The sequence below is a fragment of the Prunus dulcis genome, chromosome 5, assembly GCF_902201215.1.
Source record: "Prunus dulcis chromosome 5, ALMONDv2, whole genome shotgun sequence".
NCBI lineage: Eukaryota > Viridiplantae > Streptophyta > Magnoliopsida > Rosales > Rosaceae > Prunus > Prunus dulcis.
Window position 1 is genome coordinate 2,722,422 of NC_047654.1, and position 22,078 is coordinate 2,744,499.

Sequence of the window (22,078 nt, forward strand, 5' to 3'; positions counted from 1 at the left end):
ACAGCAGGTGGGTAAGGAGTATAGTTTGGGAATTTTCCCCCAACCAAAAAACTAAAAAGAAAAACCCGGAAAAAACTATTTCACTCTCTAATCGCAGAAGACGCCCAAGAAGTAATAACACAGGACACAAACAAGCTCCATCATCGCCCATCCGCTCTTCTTCGTTTTCTCATTCTCCGTTTAATTCTTCAGCTCCTCCGTTGGCTCCCGTTGAAGCACCTATCGTCATCTCTGGTCACGCTGATGAGTAAGTATGGAGCTGATTTGCTCTCTCGCGTCTTCCCTTTTTGTATAGTTCCTCAATTTGTCACCGGTCGAGGACAGGCTTAAACTCGTTATGGTATTTCTGTTTTAGGGTTAAGATTAATGGGTTATTTACCGATCAATTTCACTGGCTCCTAAATTCATGTTAGGGTTTTTCTTGTGTATTTCTGTCTTGCAATTTTCGGATTCAGGGTTTCCGTAAATTATTGTTAGAATTTGCCAGACAATTTTTTTTTTCTCATTTCATATTTATGTTTCGTTATTTGTTTTTGCCCCGAACGTAAGCCATCAATGGTGAATATTCAAGCGAATTTTTTAATTTTAATTTTTTTTTTACAATCAAAGAGTTTAAGAGCTATGTCAGTGATATGAAAGTAGATAGTCTTCTTACTAAGTGCATATTACATCTATAATCTTGTTACATAGCACGCATTTGTGGGTTCTTAAAACATGTAAGTTCTTATTTATGTGATTTTTGTATAATGCTCATGTTTTGGTTTCATGCTTGGATTCAAAACTGCCTTAATACGAAAAAATTGGTAGTAGATCTACCTGCTATAACTTTGGTATGCCCACTATAGATATTTGGTTTCTCTGCAGTACGAGCCTCATACAGAGCCACGCCCCTTTAATATCCTGAGGAGAAGAGCAGCCGCTCTAAGCTTGTAATTTCTGTAGCTCCCAAGAAGCTCATCTGGCCCCAAGGTAGTACCTCTCCTGTAAAAATTGTCAGAATCATAAATGGGATTTGAGACACTGAACACACTTTTAGACACTCACTCTTGATGCTAGAAATTGACCTAGTAAATTAAGATTGATAACTTAACTACAGAGTTATATCTATCAAAATTGCCTGAATGAATTCGGTGGTGTACAGTAATACAATTTTGTGCTAGTTATTGAAGAAAAAAATAGTGTTTATACTTTTAGGTTTTCACTCTTTCCGTTTCAATGATTAGTGAACTTATTTTGGGATTTTTTGACGTAATGTAATGAAAACTATTTAAGTTTAGTGTTCAGCATGAGATAGATATATAAATTTAGCATCTGTTGTTTTTTTCCATCATGATGTACTTCATCTCACATTTGGGCACTGAACATTTGTGGCCTCAGACATTATAGGCCACTGTTGCGAACAGGGTCCGCTCGATGATTTTCTTGTGGTGATTGTGGGATGGTTCGATGAAATTAACATTGTTGATATAGAGTAATGGGTAGCAGCGAGATGGATAAACCTGCTAAAGAGAAAGAGAAGGAGTCGAAGACAACACCTGCTAGTACGCAGGTCCATTTGTGTGTCTTTTCGTAGTATCTGTTATGATAAAATTGAGGTCCTTCCATACTGGAAGTTAGTAATGAGCTTTAATCTTACTTTTTTTGGGAACTTTCAGGAGCAGTCTGCGACCACTAGTGCTGGCACTGTTAATCCTGACTGGTCGGGATTTCAGGTTTTATATTGAAAAGCCTCAATTTTTAGCATTTTTGTTGTTTTAGATATGTTTGAAATTTATTATGGGGTAATTGTTTTCTTAACAGGCGTATTCTCCTATACCTCCACATGGTTTTTTGGCATCAAGTCCTCAAGCTCACCCATATATGTGGGGTGTTCAGGTATATGCTTGTGTATTAGAATTATTTGTTTAATCTTAATAAATCATTGAAAGAAAATAAAAATGATTGATTATTCAATTTTTTGATTGTATTTTGTGAAACTTTGACTTTAATGCTATTTTTGACATGGTGGCTTTTGGCCATCTAAGAGTTGGGAGTTGATGTAGGATATGGGTGAATTAAGTATTTAGGTAGTTTAGCGGAAGCGAAAACAATGGAAAACAGAAAATAGAACGAACAAGGATGGGTCTGGAATCACTCCAGGGGTTTGGCTTCACAGCACGGAGTCTCCAATCTCTGGAGAATAAACTTTTCTTAATATCTCAACAAAACTTCCTAATGAATTACATGAGAGGGGTATTTATAGCAAACTAAAACCTAGAGACAATAGGATAAAAGATCCCTTGCTAAAACATAAATTCTAACCTAAATAAAATAGGAAACTTAGAAATTCAACTGAAATCTGGAAAACTTAAAAATCTTACTAAAATCTGGAAAACTTAGAGAACAAGTTAGAAACTAATCGCGGGAATACAAAATTACCAGATTTGAAGACCAAATTAAATGATTTCCTCTTCCATCTCTTTCTTTTGTAAACCCTAATGGGTTTGACAAAAATGTCCTCATCAGGAGTGGTAGGCAGTACAATGGGAACTTAAAGATATATGCTTGTACTCTTAGAAATCATTTGAAATGTGTTAACAATCAGAGAAAATTCGTTCATGAGAAAGATCTTGGCTTTAAGCTCCTGTGTAAATTTCTGAGGCGCTGAGCATGTTCATTAGAAAGAGATCTAGACGTAGTACCATTTTGGCTTTGTAACAGTTTGACTTTTTAACTGTGGACTCTTGTACAATTGGACTTAAATTGAATATTCTTTTTCTGGTTGATGGAGACTGGTACACTTATCTTTTTGTCTCCTGTTTCCTGTCAGCCTATATTTTGATTTTGTCTCTGAGGTTACCTAAGGAAGTGGGTATTTTTTCAAAAAGATTATACCGTTGATATGTACCATAATTTTCTTGAAATCCACAAATCCACAAACTGGTTAATAACTGGTTCATTTCTAATAAGCTTTTAAATTTCAGCATATTATGCCTCCATATGGTACCCCTCCACATCCGTATGTTGCCATGTATCCCCATAGTGGCTTATATGCTCATCCATCCATGCCTCCGGTAATTTCTTGTCTATCTTGCTTCAGCTGAATTACCTAGCTGCTTTCTAGCCTCATTCTCTGGATGGCACTAATAATTTATGCCATGTGCTATATTTAAACAGGGATCTTATCCTTTTAGCCCATTTGCTATGCCTTCTCCAAATGGTATTGTAGAAGCTTCTGTAAGTGTCTATAATCAAATTCTTTGTTGCTTGAAATAATTTCTTTATTCATTTGAGTACATGAGACATAATTTGTAAAATTGCATTTAGGGTAACACACCTGGAAGCATGGAAGCAGATGGTAAGCCCTCTGAGGTGAAGGAAAAATTACCCATAAAAAGATCAAAAGGAAGCTTGGGCAGTTTAAATATGATTACAGGGAAGAATAATGAGCCTGGGAAGACATCAGGAGCCTCTGCTAATGGAGTTCACTCTAAAAGGTATACTGATCATGTTTAATACCTACTGGCCTTTGCATCACGAATTGCAGTGTCCTCTTACTGAAATCTTTGGATTTAAAGACACTGTAGATTGGAAGAAAAGAAAAACGGGGGGAGGGGAGGATGTGGGATACTGTAGGTAGAGCCTTGTCACAGAAACACAGCAAGCCATTTATTTGAGAAGCTGCGTGTGTAATTTTCTGTGTCCCGATTTAACTGTTTGTTGATCTCTTAGCTAATAAAAACATCTATGAAAGTGATCGCGAAGCTCAGCAACTTGGTAATCATGAATTGTGGAATAGATAATTTCTTGTTGCATAGATGTTTATGTAGCTAGCTCACAATTCTAGTTCTGATTGGATACTTATTATGAACTCATATCTAGGCCCAACAATTTCGGATCCTTATGGAGTCTATTCTTACAGGGACCTCTCATTATTATATCATGTTGTTACATATTAATTTTGGTAATGGTTGAAATGTATTTCGATATGCAGTGCTGAGAGTGCCAGTGAAGGTACAAGTGAAGGAAGTGATGCAAATTCTCAGAGTGTAAGTTCCATACTATTGAAGTTTCTTATTTGTAGATCCGTTTGCATTACTTTGGTTTCTTTGATTCGGGCCAGATAAAGTGGCCCCTAGGCTGTTATATCAAGCCTACTGTAGGAAGCAAGTTACATGTTGATGTTGCGTTGACTGTGATAGAAGTTTGGTGTAATAGAGGAACTCTCCATAATTCTTAATATTAAAGAAAAAACTAAATGAAAAGGAAAAGGAAGAGTGAACTTATTTAAATAAATTTGTCATAATGAACTTAGATCTTTGTTCCCTGAGGTGCATTCACGCTGTTACAAATATGATAATTCTTCTGGGTCGTTAAGTTTAATAAAAAACTAGTAAAAGTGCAGAATTCCTTTTTCTGAGTGAAATTTCCTCTTAGCATTAGACATCTTTTCTTCATTGGGTGCAATTAGGACGTAGGTCGCTTGACAGCAAGGCAAGATTGCTAATTTTAAATTTGCTTGGTGTCCTGAGGCTTATTGGAATAGTAACTTATATATGTAAACTTATTAAGAGGGATCCCTTTTGGTAAAAATTGAAAGGGATCGCATGTGGGCCCAACCCTCGTTGGGATATGAAGATCCCAACTGTCCATTTATTATGCCTCCATGCAAGCATTATTCTTACAAAAAATCAACTAAATCGGAAATGATTTAGCCATCTTTTGCTGACCAAATAAATAAACACACACAATGGTCCATATAAAATTGAACTGTTCATAATGGCAATCAAATGATCAAACGATTTCAGATTTTGCTGACCTTTTGCATTGTTCAATAGGTATCTAATACTTTTAGATAGTTCAGGTCATTGAACATATTGCGACATGGCTTGACAGCGTGATCACTTTGGCATATCCTCAAAAGGGATCCCTCTTATAAAGGGGAACGCGATTGTGTGTGTATACACAAATATGTTTTTATTTCTATCTCATGGCCTCTTGATGCGGACATCTATGACAAACCTTTTAAGGTTTACCAAAGAAGGAAGAAACAATCAGCCAATCCAACATTATCATTAAGGTTGGGGTGAAATCTTAGTTTCCAGATTTCAATAGGAAAACTAGTTTTCCAGATTCCAGATTTCACTAGGATTTCTAGAGCTTCCAGATTTCACCAAGTTTTAGTTTCCAGTTTTTAGTAGGATTTGATTTAAGTTTCCTAGTTTATTTGGATTGGTTCCATTGTGGATTAGGATTTTCTTTTTAGTAAGGATTTTTATCCTATTCTCTCTAGGTTTAGTTTGCTATAAATACTCCCTATGTAGGTCTTTAAAATGGAGATTTGAGATATTAAGAAAAGTTTACTTTCCAGAGATTGGAGACTCCTTGGTGTGAAGCCAAGGCGTCGTTTACCACCTATTTTCTGTTTTTCCATTGTTTTCGCGTCCGCTAAATTACCCAAATACTCAATTCACCCATATCCTACATCACCTCTTATGTTTACCGAGATGCGGATCATACTTGCACGAGTAAAAGAGTGGTGCTTAAAGCTACGAAAGTTTTCTAGGTCATCTAATGGTTGATTGTAAGAATGCATAGTGGGTTGCTAGATGCATGTGGTAATCACTTTCAACAATAAGAAGCAACAAATTGAAGAATTTCTTTTTAAATTGAAGCGTTGGTTGATCTAGAGTTTTAGAGAGTACCTCAAGGCCTGATAAAAACCTTGTGAATGGAAAAGTCCATTTCTTGTTTCACTATCCTACATAAGAAATAAATCATATTTCCACCTGACAAATGGTTATGTCCATACCTCCAGAGCCAGTTGACTATTGACTGCTCGGAGGGTCTCACATAGGGGTTTGGGACTTGACACTTGTGGTTCAATGGCTCAGAGCTGTAGGAGGAGAATCTTGTGTTTTGTAAATAAGTTAGTGATGTAGGATATGGGTGAATTGAGTGTTTAGGTAATTTAGCGGAAGCGAAAACAATGAAAAAAACAGAAAATAGATGATAAGATGTCTTGGCTCTGCACCAAGGGGTTTGGCTTCAACCAAGAATTGTCCAATCTCTGGAAAGTAAATTTTTCTCAATATCTCAACAACTCAACTCCGTAATGAATTAAATAGAAGGGGTATTTATAGCAAACTAAAACCCAGAGACAATAGGATAAAAATCCATTGCTAAAACAGAAATCCTAACCTAAATAAAATAGGAAACTTAGAAATCTGGAAAACTTAAAAATCTTACTAAAGTCTGGAGAACTTAGAGAACGAGTTAGAAACTAATCGCAGGAGTAAAAAAAATTTCAGATTTAAAGACCAAATTAAATGACTTCCTCTTCCATCCCTTTCTCTTGTAAACCCTAATGGGTTTGACAAAGATGTCCTCATCAGTTAGGGCCAGGAAATGATAAGTGGCAAATGGTGGCCAGTTTTCATGAGGGCAGGTTTTGGAGGGATAACTGGGGGGGATCAAGGATGTGAACACATTTAAGTATGGTTCAAGTTAAGGAAGAAATGGATGAAGGATTTAATGGTGCAAAGAAGCTAGAAGAGCTTATAGGGACTGTTTAGTGGGTGTGAAAAGTACCTGCGTGAAGAGCGCATAGTTGCACAGCACGTACACAAACAGGTTTTAAATTTGTATGGCATAAGTTGCGATTATTCAAAAACTTATGAACTTATGTGTCAGCCTTTGATTTGCACTAGATTAATGCACATCTTCTGTTACCTATGGGCAATATATTTTTCAAATGGCTCTTGATTTTCTTTTTTGTTTAATTATATTCCTTTTTTATGTGTGTTGCTTCAACTTTCTCATTTCCATTACTTTTGTAGGACTCACAACTCAAGTCAGGGGGCAGGCAAGATTCTTTGGAAGGTTTGATTATATTATTTTTTGTGGCTGTCAATCTGTGTTAAGAGATTTTTACTAAGGATTTTTATGTTTTATTGCAGGTGATGCATCTCAGAATGGCAGCTCTGCACATGGTTCACAGAACGGAGCACCAAATACTCATAGTATGTTGAATCAAACAATGGCCATCATGCCAATAACGGCTGCTGGTGCTCCTGGTGCTGTTCCTGGTCCTGCAACCAACTTAAATATTGGGATGGACTATTGGGGTGCTCCACCTTCTTCTGGTGTGCCTGCAATGCGTGGGAAGGTTCCCACTACTCCAGTAACAGGAGGATTAGTTACTGCTGGGTCTCGGGATAGTGTTCAGTCACAGCTTTGGTTACAAGTTAATCTCTGTCCCTGTATTTCAAGTGCAATTTTTTTTTTCTTCTTATCACGTTTTTTCCAGCTCTGAGTTGAGACTGTTTTAATTTAAGTTACTTTATAGATCTGATTAAAAATGGTGAGAATAATCTTCACTTTGAGTATCTTGTTGGAGTTGTGAGGGTAGATTTATGTTAATTGGCTTTAAAATTGGTTTAGAGCACCTAGTGTAGGTTACATTTTAAGTTGCATTACTTGTGAAAATTGATATTTGCACATGGATTCTTATGGGTTAGGCTATGAATAGAATTTTGGAAACGTTATACCCTGTGTTTGGAGTATAGTGTGACTTGTGTGGATGGAGGTTGTCATATGCAAATATGGTCTAGTTGAGTTAATGGAGCTCATGATTCGTGGGTTTAACAATTATTTTGTTGCATATGAAGAAAGCAGTAACCGCCAGGGCATCCACTTGAATAACTTTTCCTCACTTATTCTGATTTTCATGCATGTTTGGAATCACATTCTAGCTTTTTTTCTGAGCTTTTAGCCTTGTACTGCTTTTAACATGAACATATTAAGATTGGCAGTTAACTAGTTCTGATTGCCAGTCCCCATGGTAACTCGGCAAGTACCTGCTTTGTTTATGATTGTTATTACCTCTAATTTATTTTAATTATGCCTTTTTATTTACTTTTCTTGCTTTGTGGCTATAGCATACAGATAAACAGGAGTTTTTTGCTTCTCAATGCACAGAGATGTGCTCTATCACCTTTTTAAGCACCTCTTTGTTTGTCTTTATCAGATTTTTAAGCACCCTCACCTCTTGTTTTTCTGACTCAGGATGAGAGAGAGCTTAAAAGACAGCGAAGAAAGCAGTCAAATAGGGAATCGGCTCGTCGATCTAGGTTGCGCAAGCAGGTAATGATGTAACTTTTTGCATCTGTTAATTATTTCAGGCTATTTGGCACTGTATGTGCAATATGGCCTCAACGGATGTACTTTTGAGTTAGGCGGAATGTGATGAGCTGGCCCAGCGTGCTGAATTATTGAAAGAAGAGAATGCCACTCTTAGATCAGAAGTTAGCCGGATCAGGAGCGAGTATGAGCAGCTGCTCTCAGAGAATGCATCTCTGAAGGTAACATCCACTCTTGGTTTGTTTTCGAACTTGTTTAGAGGATGTTGGTTGACTTTGCAGTCACTTAGTACCACATTTTTTGTTTTTGTTTTTGTTCTTTTAAGGGAGTCAATTATGCTGATCCAACTCTATCCTGCTTTAAGCACAAAGGATTTGTTGAATCGTCACTATAATTTTTTGTTAATTCACTGTGTAAACAGAACTGATCTGAATCGGTCTACATCTCTGTTCCAAACCGTGATTTGGCAAACTTCAAAAATTCTTCAAACGTTACTAGAAATTGTTCTAGCAAACCTTGATTTAGGATTGCTTTGATCCAAAACATAATGCACTTACGTTGGTGTTCTTTAGATTTCCATTTTTTCCCTTTTTACATTTATTTCAAAGGGGGCGTGCATCAAGTGACAATTCAATTCCACACAGATTTTACAAATGTGAAGATAGAACACTTTGATAAGTTTTGCTAAAATGCAACATTCTAACTCCTTATAGTGTAATCTGCATAATCTATTGCATAAGCCTAACTGCACGGTTCCTTGGTTTGGGATCAGCGATGTGCTATCAGTCTGATCCAGATCCCATGCTTTTATTTCCCATAAAAGTTTTGTGCATCCAGACTCCAGATAAATTAGTTTAGCTAATAATCAAACAGAAGTTATACCACAGGGCTTAATTAAGGGAAATGCAATTTTAATTTGCAATGTCCGAAGTTAAACTTGGAGATGCTATTTTGCTTCTACAGGAGAAGCTTGGAGAAATTCCTGGGCACGAAGATCCAAGGTCTGCCAGAAGTGAGCAAAAATTGAGCAATGACACTAAACAGATTGCACAAACAGAAGTGCATGGAGGCCAGTAGGATGAGTAACCCAGCTTTATGGTGCTTTCCAGGGGCACCATCTAACCAATTAGCAGCAACAGGGAGTTTCTTTTGCATAGCAGCATGTAGTTTGACTTTTGTCCAACTTTTAACTTTTTATATTTTAGGATATGTTTATTTGCATATCATCCTTTATTTCTCACTGGGCCTACCTTTAAGAGTGGAAGCCCTAAGATATGTGGTGTGAAAGTCATGTCCTACCCTTGTCTCTTTCATAAGGGTGGTAGTATTCACACTAAAATTCATATGTATTAAATATGGTTGGTGAATGTGTAGCTTGGGATATTGATTAACTAAAGTATGCTACTCTAACAGAAATCTTGATTTATAAACTCGTTCTATGTTGGTTGGCATTACAGGCGTGTTGAAAGCCAATTGGGAGGGAGCCGAGAACAAATGTTCTTAGGTATTTCTCCAGTTGTGTTTTGTCATCCCTGGCTGCGTTTTGTTTTGTTTTAATTGTTTATATATTTTCTAGTTTGGTCATTTTTATCCATATGGTTTAAATCTAAAGCAATTCAATGACAATTCTCAATTTAGAAACAGTTCTTCAAAATTTCAGAAAAAAATGACATTCTCAATTTTTGTCAAATATTTTAAGCTTCCTTAATGTGAGAATAATTTGGTACGTAAATTATAATAAAGTCACTCCTTTTAAAAATAAACAATACAAATATAAATTTTTAAAAATTTAGTTTAAAATAAAAATAAATCCCCATCTCTGTTTCCTTTCTTTTTTTCTCGTAAGATTATGAATTAAAAATTCCTTTTTACTTTTCCTTATTATGGGGACTTGGTTATGGAATATCCTTTCCCCAAAAAAAAAAAAACAGAAAAAAAAAAGTTATGGAATATTCTTAGGGCTTCTACAAATGGTGAGTGACGTTTAGACATGTTATGGGGTTGCTTGGTGCAGTCTCTATTTTGGAACATTTGGCTGGAGTGTAACAGGAGGATTTTTGATGAGTATGAGGGAGTGGGTGTTGGCGAATTATGGGATAGAGTTAAATTCTGGGCAGCTCTATGGGCTTCTGCCACTTCAGATTTCAAAGATTATTCTTGCTCCACTACAGTCTTGACCTCCCTCAACAAGGTCCACCAAAGACTTAACGAAAAGGGGCACTATAAAAAAAGATGATACACGCTTTCCTCACTCATTTTGCATAGAACACACCAATGTGGAGACAAATACATGTACAGTCTTCGTCTTTGGACATGATCAGATGTGTTTACTTTCCCATGGACCACCAACCAGACAAGAACTTTAACCTTAGGATGAGATTTGGCCTTCCATATTAGAGAATAAGGGGAAAAGGCCTCTGCCATCCCATTGTTGAGAAGAAAAGAGCGAAAAGATTTGCACGAAAAAGACCCTGATCCCTCGAGCTCGCACAATCTCCTGTCCAATCTGGAAGGAGACAATCTAATTCCGTCAAGAATGTCCAGCATCTTGATCACCTCAGCTAACTCCCTCTCATTTAGATTCCTCCTGAATCCAAAGTCCCAATTATAAGGGAACACCTGAATGTCCACGAAACAAGAAATGCATAAGAAGTGCTTCGTAGACAGCGTGAAAAATCTTGGAAAAATATCCTTCAAAACCCTTACTTTTGTGGCTCTCTTGGCCTGCTAGTGGATTGATGGTCTTATCTGGCCTCTCTTTTCGATGCAAGTCATTTTCGAAATACCAGAACAAAATCTAATGGCAAGTTCCAGGAATTCTTGTTGCTAACATTTTTTATTCAATTAAGAAACAATTTGCACGTCTTTACAACAGCAGAACCAAACTTATCCTCATCTTCCCAACAAGGGGTTGCAGAACCAGGTGTTCTGTGACACTCAGACCTGTTTGCATTACTTACCTGCTAATTTTACATGCCAAAAGATATTCACACCCTCACCTTATCTGCGGCCTCCTTAATTTGAGCAATTGTAAAAATGCCGAAGAAGTCATCATCTCTGATTCCATTGATTACAGCAAGTGCAACATCATCAACACTTACAGGTGGAGCCAAGAGCAGATCGGATGCCGGAAGAGAACTCAATGGTTTGGTAAAGTTCTCTGTAGCACTCATAATTCTTTCCACTGGTTCTCCTATCAGATCCAACGGAAGCTCAAATCCATCCACCCTCCTTTTCCCATATATGAAACCAGGTCTTAGCACAATACCTGAGGACGTTCAAATTGAAAAGAAATGTTAGGAGAGAAAGAAAGGAAACGACAAAATATAAGGAGGGAAGGTAGATTTAATTAGTAATCAATAAAGCTAGAAAACAACGTCGATATGATTTATGTAGGTATATCAATGAGTACTAAATTAACAAAGTTGCCAGTTGCTCCAATTTAGTTGAGAACTCTATATCAACTTAAACAAATGGGCCAAAGGGCTTTAAATAATGATGTTTTCCAATCAATTAAAAACATTTTTCTAACAAATACTATTCTTTCACTCATCATCATTGCTTCTTTAGCAAAATACTTGATAACTAATTTTACACGTTCCACACTTAGTCTTCTAAAATTTCCAAAAACGGAGAAAAAACTTAGGTATTACCAGAGTTGGGATATTTGGAGAGAACCTCGGATTCAGCTTTTCTCTTTCCCGTGAAGTATCCAGATGAAAGTAAAAATGGAGGCAGATTGTAATTATGCACTGAGATCAAGATAAACTTGGGAACTCCTGCCAAGGAAAAAAAGAGGAACAAAAAAGTTACATATCTAGCGTCTTTTGCGTGCAATTGTGAGACATAAGAGTAGCTTTAATTAACATCTAGGATATACAAATGAGACCATCATTGTTCCATTAATGAATACATGATGAGAAATTTTCAAAATGCAAATCAGTATGTAACTTAATACGGATCAAACTAATCTTTTGGGTCCACTCAAGAAATGGTTTTATGATCTGAACCTTTCATGTTTTAAGTATTCCTTCAAAGACAATCCACACAAGAAATCAACAAAATCGGAAATCAACTAGCCATTTGAATGTATTCGTCTGGTAAATTGATTAATGTGAGATGACTAAATGACTTCTGAATTTGGGTGATTGTTCGGATGGACAATCTTTGAAGGGGAACCTAAAAAAGGAATAGGTCAGATCACAGAGCCACACTGTTGAGTACCTTAAATGAGTGTTTTCTTGTATGCATTTCAAAACAAATTCAGCATGTATATATATATATATATACAGTTATGCTCTAGTCCGGACGTCTGTATATTTTTTAATATGCAGATGTGCTGGTTTAGCCATTTTCCTTGCATCCAATTAGTTGTTTTTAGATAACTCACAGCTTACATTTGTATAAAACAAAACAATGAGAGACCAAATAAAAGCAGCCTACAATGGGACATCAAAACAAAAGCGGTGAGAAAGTGGTGGAATATATGTTTTTACTTCCTATGCACTAATATACAATGATATGAAAATTTTTGAGTTGACGTAAGTAACACAACAAGTGAAAGAAAACACACATTCGGACATTAAGAAAAATCCAGATGTCCGCATTAGAGAACTCCTACACTTTGACTACCAGCTTGACCAGAGTCAAACCCTATAGCCTTAACCATCTCCCTCTTTCAAAGAATATTGCTGAGAAGAATTCTTAAGCTACCTCTATCCGTTCCTAACGGGTGCTGACTCTCTTGGGAATTCAAGGGTCACAACAAGGTGCCTTTAATGTTTTGAGGGTTCTATGTCATCCTCTCTATTTAGGTGAACAAACAAAAAGTTAGAAGTCCTCAATTGTAACTAAACTTATAAAAAAATAAAAAATAAAAATAAAACTACTGTCAACTTATAGGTCCTTCAAAGGCAGTACCTTGACTCAGAGAAGTGAACTAAAAAGAACTAGGAAGATCAACGGAAGACTCTGAAGGGAAATTGCATGAGTAGCTCTACAATTGTTATTTACGAATTTCTGTTAGCTTCTTGTTGCAAAGAAAACAAGCATGATGAATAGAGTTTAGACACAAGGTTACTTATAAAAGGAAATGAATAAAAGAGAGGAAAGTGAGAGAGGGAGGAAGCTTCAGTACCAAGAAGAGTGAATCAAATAAGGGAGATTCACTATTAGACCCAATATAGGGGCCCAAATTATATAAATAAATAAAAACCCTACATAAAATAGACTTTAGAAACACACTCAAAGCCCATTTACAACATAATAAAGAGGCTTTTAACTTCTATAAATTACAAAACAGCCATCAATTTCTTAAAACGAGCCCAACCCCAAAACCTCATAAAAATACCCAAAACATTCAATAGGGCATCAAAGTAATTTAATAATCAAAATTTAATTCAATAAGGCCAGCTGTCATTTTTTGGGTTTGTTTATAGAAATTAAATGGGGTAGGGGTTATCTATATTATTAGTGCTAAGAATGGGTATATGACTAAATATCTCATAAAATAATAGATGTAGCAAAAAAGAAGGAAAAAAACAAGCAAAAGAGTATAATTTACTGCAATATGATAATTGACATCACTACCATAATCCTTTGCAGCATTTACAGCAACAACATTTGCATCCCCATTGATCCTTTGCATCTGTTCCTCACTGCCAAAACCACCGATGGTTGAAACCACAGCAGTGGCCCCAACAAGTACATCATCCCAGTTTACGTAGAAAACATCTCCTGCATCACACGAATTACTTCAAAAATTGCATGCCATTTAACCAGCCAGTCCAAGATGGCATCAAATTGAACATATTCAGAACAATGACACCAATAAACTCTAAAAGTGAACCAATGGTTTGGTCGAAAGGAATAAGGCCACATCATGCTCAAGCTAGGGTTATATCATATTCACTTCAATCACACATCATAAATTTCCAGGTCAACAGTTTTATATGCATCAGTTTTTATCTCATTTTACTTCTATATTCTACATTCTCCAGGAAGCATCAAGAGCAATCTTCCCTCGTCACTTTATTTTATTTTTACAAATATCATTTTTCTATTTCGGAGAGGATTTTTAGCCGTTTTGCCCCCTGAACTATTAGGCAATTTGAACTTACCCCCCCTAAATTATTTCGTCTGCCGATTTAGTCCTTTTACTCATAATAAATATTCAATTTCACCCTTACCGTCAAGTTTTTCTAATTTCATCCACTTTTCTGTTAATAACAAGGACAAATTTGTAATTTAAAAAATATATAAATTAAACCCCTTTGAAATACGAATTATATTTTTAAAAGTTAGAAGAAAATCAACAAAATGGACAAATACCCAACACCAGATCCCTATCCCCTCCCATTTCTCTCAAATGGCTTCTAAGCTACAATGAAGTAGAAAGACCTAGTTTGGCTGCTCCAGTTATTTGTATGTCAGCACTGGCGACTGAAGCTGTGGCAGCTGCAAGAGGTTTAGATTTGGCTGTTCAACATGGGTATAAAAATGGGATTTTGGAATCTGACTCACTGGCTCTTATTGATGGTCTAAAAGGGAGAGAAGAATCGGGCTTTGACAATTTTGCCTATTATCAATGAAATCAGAAGCAAGTCTTCTCTGTTCTTGTTTCTGATGGACTTACTGCCCTCCCCCCGGGTAGTTGGTCTTTATGGTTGGGGGAAGTTCTTTTTGGCTGGGGTTGGTTTAGCTTGAGCTTTTTCCCTTTTTATTGTTCTGTCTTTTCTGTAGCTTTCCTTTTGCTGGACTCTGTCTGGTTTTTCCTTTGCAATGAATGAGATTTCAACCAAAAAAAAAAAAAAAAAAGATCTAATGTACTTGACTCCCAGGCCTTTCGAGCATCATGAGTGGAAGCTTCATGTTCTTAAAAATTAGAAAATTTTTTTTAAAATAAAATAAAAGAACTAAACACGAAGATTGAAGAATGTAATATACCTGGCACCCAGTTAACCTGATCTATCCATGAACCGGAGTAAGTAGGACGCCCTGACCTGCGAAATTGAGCAAACATTTCACACATAAAACAATGGAATTCACAATTAAAAAGGTGCAGGCCAAATGAAAAAAGCAATGATGTCTTCAGCACCTGCTTACACCAATGACCTCTATGCCTTTGGACACCGCAGCTTTGCATATAGCAGAACCAACAAAACCGCTGCCTCCTAATACGACAACCTACTAAAGGGAAGCATACGACATCATTCATAGGCACAAAAAAATACCCAACACAACAAATATCTGAAGCTGAAGCTGAGGAATTAAAAACGAAAAATTGATTTATAAACTAAATAAATGTGAAATTGTTTGCAAGTTGTGTGGTGCTTTGGCTTTGGCTTTGGCTTACCCGTTCAGGCTTAACATCAGCCACAACATCTATGGTGGCGGAAACGGAATTGAAGGCGTCCTTGTTCACATTTGCCTCTGCATATCTGCATTTTATGTTGAACCTGCATAACCAAATTCAGATTTCAAGATTCTTAGCAGAAGAACACCAATTTGTTAAGGCAAGGCAATAACCAAATAAAACCCTGTCAAAGTTCCAGCCGAAGGGAGAGAGAGAGAGAGAGAGAGAGGAGAGAACGAACCGGGTCTGGAAAAGCGAGTTGGGCCTGGAGCCCGCTGGGAAGGAAGCTCCGCGCAGAGGAGAGGGAAGTGTGAAAATGGCAGGGAGGTGCAAAAACGACGCCATTTGACTGAAACAGACGACACTCGCTCAGCTCCGTATGCTGACTTTGAGGTGCAGAGCGTCGCGTAATTCAGCCCCATGTGGTGTGTTTTAGCCTTTGGACGGCTGATATGAAATGCTTGTGGGACCACAATTTTGTAGTTTGTTGATGGGAGAAGGGAAAACAGCGCAAAATTTTGTACTTTTTCTACACATTTTGCTAGTCCTATAAATACATACTCATTGCCCACTTAACACTTTTTCTCACTTTTCTGCGGCCACCACCACTTTCTGTCTCAGCCTTCTCTCGCAAAACCCATCTCATCCTCTCATCTCTCTATTCTGAATCGTGAAACCCACCATCGAGCCCATCTTCTAGCTCTCTCTTTCGAATGGCCTAAATTCGCAACTGCTTTCAACCTCGAAACTCAACTTCATCGCCGACTTCCAATAGGTTGTCTTCTTTTATTCTTTGGTGTACTTTTCTAAATATGTGTGGGTTTCTATCAAATGGGTTTGTTTTGATCGCTTTGGTTTCATGCTTTTAGTTTATATGGTCATTTTCTTCATCTTTGTGGGTTTCTCACAGAATTTGATGTTGTTATTGCTCTGGGTTATCTAATTTCATAATTTGATATTGTTAGTGGATTCTATGAATCTTGAAACTAGGTTGTTCAATATAATGTAAAAGTTTTGGTTTTCTAGTTTGAATTGTTCTTTTATGATTTTTAACACTTGATGACAGGACTCGACCCAAATTCCACTTTGGAATCGGCACCGAACCATATGCGTGTCCGACACCCACACTTGACCAAATTGCCCTTCTAAGACTCAAAATTTTCACCTGTATAAAATGCAACTCATATATCCACAATCGTTCAGCATGCATCAAACAAATAACTTTGAATGGCCTCAGACCCCTTATACCAAATAAATCATTCTACCGACACTGGTCTCAACTCTTAGAACAACATAGATACGTTATCAAGTTCCAAAATAACTTACTTGGACAAATTTTCAACACTTGATCTTGTGGCTGCACCTAATAGCTCTAGGTTGCCTACGTACTCTTACCAAGGGATCAAGCTATATGTAGTTCTTTCTATATAAATTGTAAGTAACCAAAGATAATTTAATCAAATAAAATCGAGAAGCCTTCATAAATAATTCAAGTCAATCCACTGAAACTCAATCAAGGGCTATTGAGGTTAGAACATTCTTCTACTCATCCCACATGTGCATATATATATATATATATATAATTAACTTATTATTTATAAGTAGAAAAATGAGAAAATTATTAAAATAGCATTTACCACGTGAAACCTTAATGTCAATATCAACAATTTAAATAAAATATGTTTCCCTCTTTCACATATAAAAATAAATTCATCACTTAAGAAAATAATTGTAAATTATATAAAATTCTTAAAACTTAGAAAACTCTCAATTCATGTCTCATAAGTTGGAAAACATATATTAAAACCTTCACCAATTAGTACCAAAATAAAATCATCATTTTAGTTTAAAACATTTCAAAACTCAAGTACTCCCCACCTAGGCGTACCCCCATTCATGATCCATCAATTCCAATAATATTTCTTCAATTCCAAGTGTCACATAAGCAACACATCCTCGCAGACCTCGGAAACACAAAGTCAACTTGAGCCACATTCCTAGCAAGACTCAGGGGACACTTTGTCAGCCTGAGCCGCATTCCTTACAAAACTCATGGGACACTTTGTCAACCTGAGCCGCACATTCTCGCAGAACTCAGGGGACATGTAGTTAGCCCAAGAGCGCATAACCTCGCACCTGTAACACCCCGACTCTAAAATAAATTCCTAAATTAAATTTCTTAATTAATTAATTTTGAATTTACGGATTTACTCTTGGGGTACAGGTATTTTGGTCATTTTATTACCCGGGCAGAGTTTGGGGCAGTGGGTGGTATTTTTTTGGTAGATCATATTGAGTTGAGTCCGTAGACACGTAGTGGACTCGATTTGGAGTTGTAACGAAGAAGTTATGATCAAAACATCGACAATGGCAAAACCGTAAATATTTTGAAGTTGGTTTTTTTAGAAAACTAGATCTCTCTCTCTCTCTCTCTCTCTCTCTCTCTCTCTCTCTCTCTTCTGCGAACCAGAAACCCCCTCCCTTTTTATTTTTTTTGGCTTGCGACGGCAGCAACTTCCCACCGTCGCCACCGCCACCATACACCCCACTTGGGGCGGCACCGGTCCCGTTAAAACAGCCTCACTTCCCTCTTCGATTCTAGACCGGTCCCAGCCTCGATCCGCTGTCATGGTCACCGAAAACAGCCACGAAACGAAGCTGTTTTCACAGTTTTTCATCCAACTTTCGGCCTCTCGTTCTCTCTCATTTCTCGACCAAATTTGACGAGTAAGGTATGGTTTTCTACCTAGTTTCCATGCTCTAGCTGTTGGTTGGGTAGGATTTCGTTAATTTTGAGCATAGGTCAATTGAATCTCAACTTAGGGTTCGGCCGATTTTGGATTTCCGATTCTGGCCACCTCCGGTCACTTTTTGGGGTAGGGCCAAGAACAAAAGTGACTCCAAATAGGATGTTGTACCTAGGATAGGAGTCTTGTAACGAGATGTTGAGTTTTTCTGACGAAGGGTTATCGCTATTGACACCCACGAGCTGCCAGCGCTTGGTACGGCGCGTGGGCACTGTAGCAAACTTGTATTTTTGTCCCAATACGATCTCTTGGTTGTCACGAGTCCGTAGGATTTCGCGGATCATGAATCGGAGCCCCGGATGTTATGATTCAATAATTTAAAGTTTGTAGATTTTTCGATAACCGTCCGATCGTGAGCGATCTGCGATCTAACTGTCCTTTTCGGACGAAACTTACAGGACATGTGTTTTAAACCTTGTGGAACTCTTAGGAACTTCCAGTTTGTTCCGTTCCTCGTACACTCGCTAGAAACCTAGGAAATTAGGATTTTAATTCAAGTTCTCGTTCAAAACACTTTGTATTAATCTCGTATTCGTATTCTGAAATAGGTACTCCGACCACGCATACGCAGCAGGCGGGACCCTCTCAGGGTCAGGCAATGTGGGGCTACTTGTGAGTGGACTTTGTTTTCAACTTATAAGCATGGTTTTATAATGAGAATTTTATGCATATGAATTAAATAGTTATTGAAATGCATGTTATATTTAATAGTTAAATTCTTTATTTTCACAAAGTATTGGTAATATATTTTGGGTTTTGACATATTTGAGTATCTTGAGTATGTATATATGGATTTTGAGAATTTATATATATGGTTGGCTATGTGTGAGGTACTTGGGTTGTTGAGATGAGATTGTGAAAAGTGGTGAGTATAGAATGTCAATTTGGAGTGCTATAAGCACTACCCTATGTACCTCCCCAGATTTGGAACTTGGATACGGAAACTTGAGATACTTGGAATTGTCGGAACCCGGGGCATCCTTGACGAGATGTTGCTGTAGACCCTTGATTGGGTAGTCTGTGCGCCTAGGACTGATCACAGACGTACGAGTTTTGAGGGTATCGCATGTACGTGCTGGCTGAGAGTTAGTCCCCCAGTTGGACGGCTCGTTCCCTAGTTACATAGTGAGTTGAGGACTCTTCATGGGGACTTTGCCATGGTGACTAGTCAAACAATCCCCCGGTTGGATTGTTTCCCCGGTACAACTGGGTGTTGGTCATATTTGTATTATTATTGTTATATAGGTATTTATATCTCTTATATTATATATATATTTACATATGTATATAACTTTTCATTCATTCTTGTTTTTCGGTGAGGATACTTCCTTGCAGGTCGTGCCAATGGGTACGCTTTCGAGAGTTTGGTTTGGGACTTATAATATTTAATTGGTGGGTTTGTTTAGTGTTCTGTTTGGATTTCGAACTTGGCATCCGGCATTGGTTTGGTTTTGACATATATAAATATTTATTTGATTTTGATGATTTGGGATGCATTCGGATTTCTTGCTTGGTTTATTAAACAGTGGGGTTATATTATGTTGGTTTACACCGAACTGAACTTTATTTTTGTCCACTCACATTTTTCTGTTTTGCGCCCCCAGCCAGTAGTCGACTGAGCTCCGCAGCTGAGCCGGATCGTGTGCTCACGAGCCTTGAGCCTTCGTAGGATTCCTTCATTCTGTTTCCCTTGAACTTTGTTTTTGTTGTATTTAAATTCCTTAGATATGCTCTGTTATCGTCCTTGCTAGGGTTTGATCTTTGAGGCCAGAGGTCTTTGTTGTAAACTGTTTATTTGCTTTAAGCATGCTGCTGGTTGGGTACCTTAAACTGTGAATTTTGAGCAGGTTGAATTTTTGGGGAAATGTTAAATTTACAGGGGAGACTCTGCAAAAAAATTTGGTAGAAAGTCTCGATCCTTAGTAAGTGGGCCCGACATCGAGGGGGATGTCGGTAACAAGACGAGATTCGCTCCGGTTTTCGAGAATTATGGGACGGGTCTTGTCAGCTTGGTATCAGAGCATTAGGTTCACTTTCCTTCGACTTTTGCGCTTTTGTTGCATTGTTGAAACTAATGATTCTATGGTGCCCTTTGTTTAGAATCATGCATCCTCGACGCCCTAGGACGACGGGTGGTCGTGTTCTGAGATGGGGAGCCAATCCTCCACCTCCATCCCCGCCACATTCTCCACCTCCATCTCCACCTGTTGAAGAGCATGCGGAGGGGAATGAGCCCAAATTCTGACATTTATTATCCCAGTTCACCCGGACCATATCTACGGCTTTACAAGGGAGACAAAGTACTGAAGGTTCTGATATAAAAAAGGTCAAAGAATTGGGGGCAAAAGAATTCTTTGGTACTTCGGATCCTGCTGAGGCCGATGCTTGGCTTACAAATATCGAGCGGATATTTGAGGTTATCCCGTGCCCTGATGGAGATAGGGTTCGTTTGGCTGCTTTCCTTCTGAAGGGGAATGCTTATCACTGGTGGAAGACAGTCTACAGAGGGTATGCTAACCTTGCTGCCCTTACCTGGGAGGAGTTTCAGAGGGTATTCTTCGATCAGTTCTACCCGCATTCTTACAAGAATGCGAAGAAGTCTGAGTTTCTGCATTTGAGGCAGGGTTCTATGTCAATATTGGAGCATGAGCACAAATTTAATGAGTTGTCCAGGTTTGCACCTGAGTTGGTCACCACAGAGGAAGACAAGTGCGCACGTTTTGAAGAGGGTTTGTGATTAGACATTCAGGCGGTGGTCACTACCAACACATATCCTACCATGAGGGCCTTGGCCCAAGCAGCAGATAGGGTGGCCAGGAAGTACAGTTTGGGTGCAGGCATCGGTAGGCGCCGCAGGGACTCATCAGGTTTTGGTGGGCATAGTCAGGGTCCATCAAAGAGGGGTGGATCTAGTTCCAGTTCTGCAGGCAGTGGTCGGTTTGGAGGACGTGGGTCCAGTTCAGGTAGTAGGAGGTCTGGTTCTCGACTTGCTTGGAGCCAGCACTCGAGACAACAGTCAGTGGCCAGTACAGCCAGGGATTCCTCACAGCAGTTTAATGTGACATGTCACGGTTGTGGGCAGACTGGATATCTCAAGAGGGATTGCCCACAACGTGGGCAGACTAGTGGCCCTAGCCAGAGGCGCGGAGTGACATGTTTCCATTATGGGCAGATAGGGCACTATAGGAGCGAGTGCCCACTCCTTATTGTTGGTGGCTCTGCTAGACAAGAGACTGGGGCCCACCAGGGGCAAGGCGGCAAAGGACAGAGTCAGACACAGGTTCATCATCAAGTAGTGGGGTGCAGTCTACTTTTAGGGGCAGGAGTGGTAGGGGCCAGTCTGGACGCTCCACTACGCAAGCTCGAGTGTTTTCGATGACCTAGCAGGAGGCCCAGGCCACACCCGACGTGATCACTGGTATGATCCCTATTTTTGGTTACTTTGCACGTGTTTTGATAGATCCCGAGGCCACACATTCTTTCATTGCCCATAGTTTTGTACCTTATGCCAGTGTTAGACCCACACCCATGGCAGGAAGCTTTAGCATTTCTTTACCTACGGGGGACGTCCTATTTGTGGACATGGTTTTCAGGGGTTATTATGTCCAAGTGGGTGATGCAGGTTTGGAAGCCGATTTGATCCCCTTGGATTTGATTGATCTTGACATCATCTTGGGAATGGATTGGTTGGAGAAACACCATGCGTCGGTAGATTATTTTTGAAAAGAGGTTGTGCTTAGAAGTCCAGGACAACTGGAAGTTGTATTTCGTGGAGAGCGTAGAGTTCTCCAATCTT

At 38.4% G+C, this 22,078-nt stretch overlaps 2 protein-coding genes across 4 annotated transcripts; one reads left to right on the top strand and one right to left on the bottom strand.

Annotated features, from left to right (window-relative positions):
- Positions 1 to 9,517, top strand: LOC117627315 (bZIP transcription factor 16). Of its 2 annotated transcripts, none has more exons than XM_034359339.1 (14): positions 1 to 247; positions 865 to 969; positions 1,378 to 1,549; positions 1,656 to 1,712; positions 1,801 to 1,875; positions 2,964 to 3,053; positions 3,157 to 3,216; positions 3,307 to 3,476; positions 3,974 to 4,028; positions 6,819 to 6,861; positions 6,939 to 7,225; positions 8,047 to 8,124; positions 8,217 to 8,342; positions 9,085 to 9,517. In XM_034359339.1, exons 3-14 carry the CDS (start codon positions 1,475 to 1,477, stop codon positions 9,196 to 9,198), a joined length of 1,230 nt encoding a protein of 409 aa, XP_034215230.1. In that variant the 5' UTR covers positions 1 to 247; positions 865 to 969; positions 1,378 to 1,474; the 3' UTR covers positions 9,199 to 9,517. The 2 variants fall into 2 exon arrangements, with proteins under 2 accessions (XP_034215230.1, XP_034215231.1); XM_034359340.1 differs by having other exon boundaries at positions 1,378 to 1,541; positions 9,085 to 9,341.
- An 837-nt stretch (positions 9,518 to 10,354) lies between these two features.
- On the bottom strand, positions 10,355 to 15,972 carry LOC117627982 (uncharacterized protein At1g32220, chloroplastic). Of its 2 annotated transcripts, XR_004585878.1 has the most exons (8): positions 15,717 to 15,972; positions 15,476 to 15,578; positions 15,218 to 15,306; positions 15,067 to 15,122; positions 13,711 to 13,857; positions 11,775 to 11,900; positions 10,828 to 11,389; positions 10,355 to 10,740 (listed from the first exon to the last, which is right to left on the bottom strand). XR_004585878.1 is itself a non-coding variant. In XM_034360315.1 (7 exons), the coding sequence occupies exons 1-7, from the start codon at positions 15,818 to 15,820 to the stop codon at positions 11,109 to 11,111; spliced, it is 906 nt and encodes a 301-aa protein (XP_034216206.1). In that variant the 5' UTR covers positions 15,821 to 15,972; the 3' UTR covers positions 10,355 to 11,108. The 2 variants fall into 2 exon arrangements, 1 of the variants encoding a protein (XP_034216206.1); XM_034360315.1 differs by having other exon boundaries at positions 10,355 to 11,389.
- Positions 15,973 to 22,078: the final 6,106 nt, after the last annotated feature.

What these genes read in the sequence shown, in the direction of transcription:
- LOC117627315 (XM_034359339.1), top strand. Translation starts at nt 1,475, where the DNA reads ATGGGTAGCAGCGAGATGGATAAACCTGCTAAAGAGAAAGAGAAGGAG. An exon ending in CTGACTGGTCGGGATTTCAG is followed by an intron (nt 1,713 to 1,800) that starts GTTTTATATTGA and finishes TTTTCTTAACAG; the next exon opens with GCGTATTCTCCTATACCTCC. An exon ending in CAGAGAATGCATCTCTGAAG is followed by an intron (nt 8,343 to 9,084) that starts GTAACATCCACT and finishes TTGCTTCTACAG; the next exon opens with GAGAAGCTTGGAGAAATTCC.
- LOC117627982 (XM_034360315.1), bottom strand. Translation starts at nt 15,820, where the DNA reads ATGGCGTCGTTTTTGCACCTCCCTGCCATTTTCACACTTCCCTCTCCT. An exon ending in AACTCGCTTTTCCAGACCCG is followed by an intron (nt 15,579 to 15,716) that starts GTTCGTTCTCTC and finishes TTGGTTATGCAG; the next exon opens with GTTCAACATAAAATGCAGAT. An exon ending in CTCCAAATATCCCAACTCTG is followed by an intron (nt 11,390 to 11,774) that starts GTAATACCTAAG and finishes GAACGTCCTCAG; the next exon opens with GTATTGTGCTAAGACCTGGT.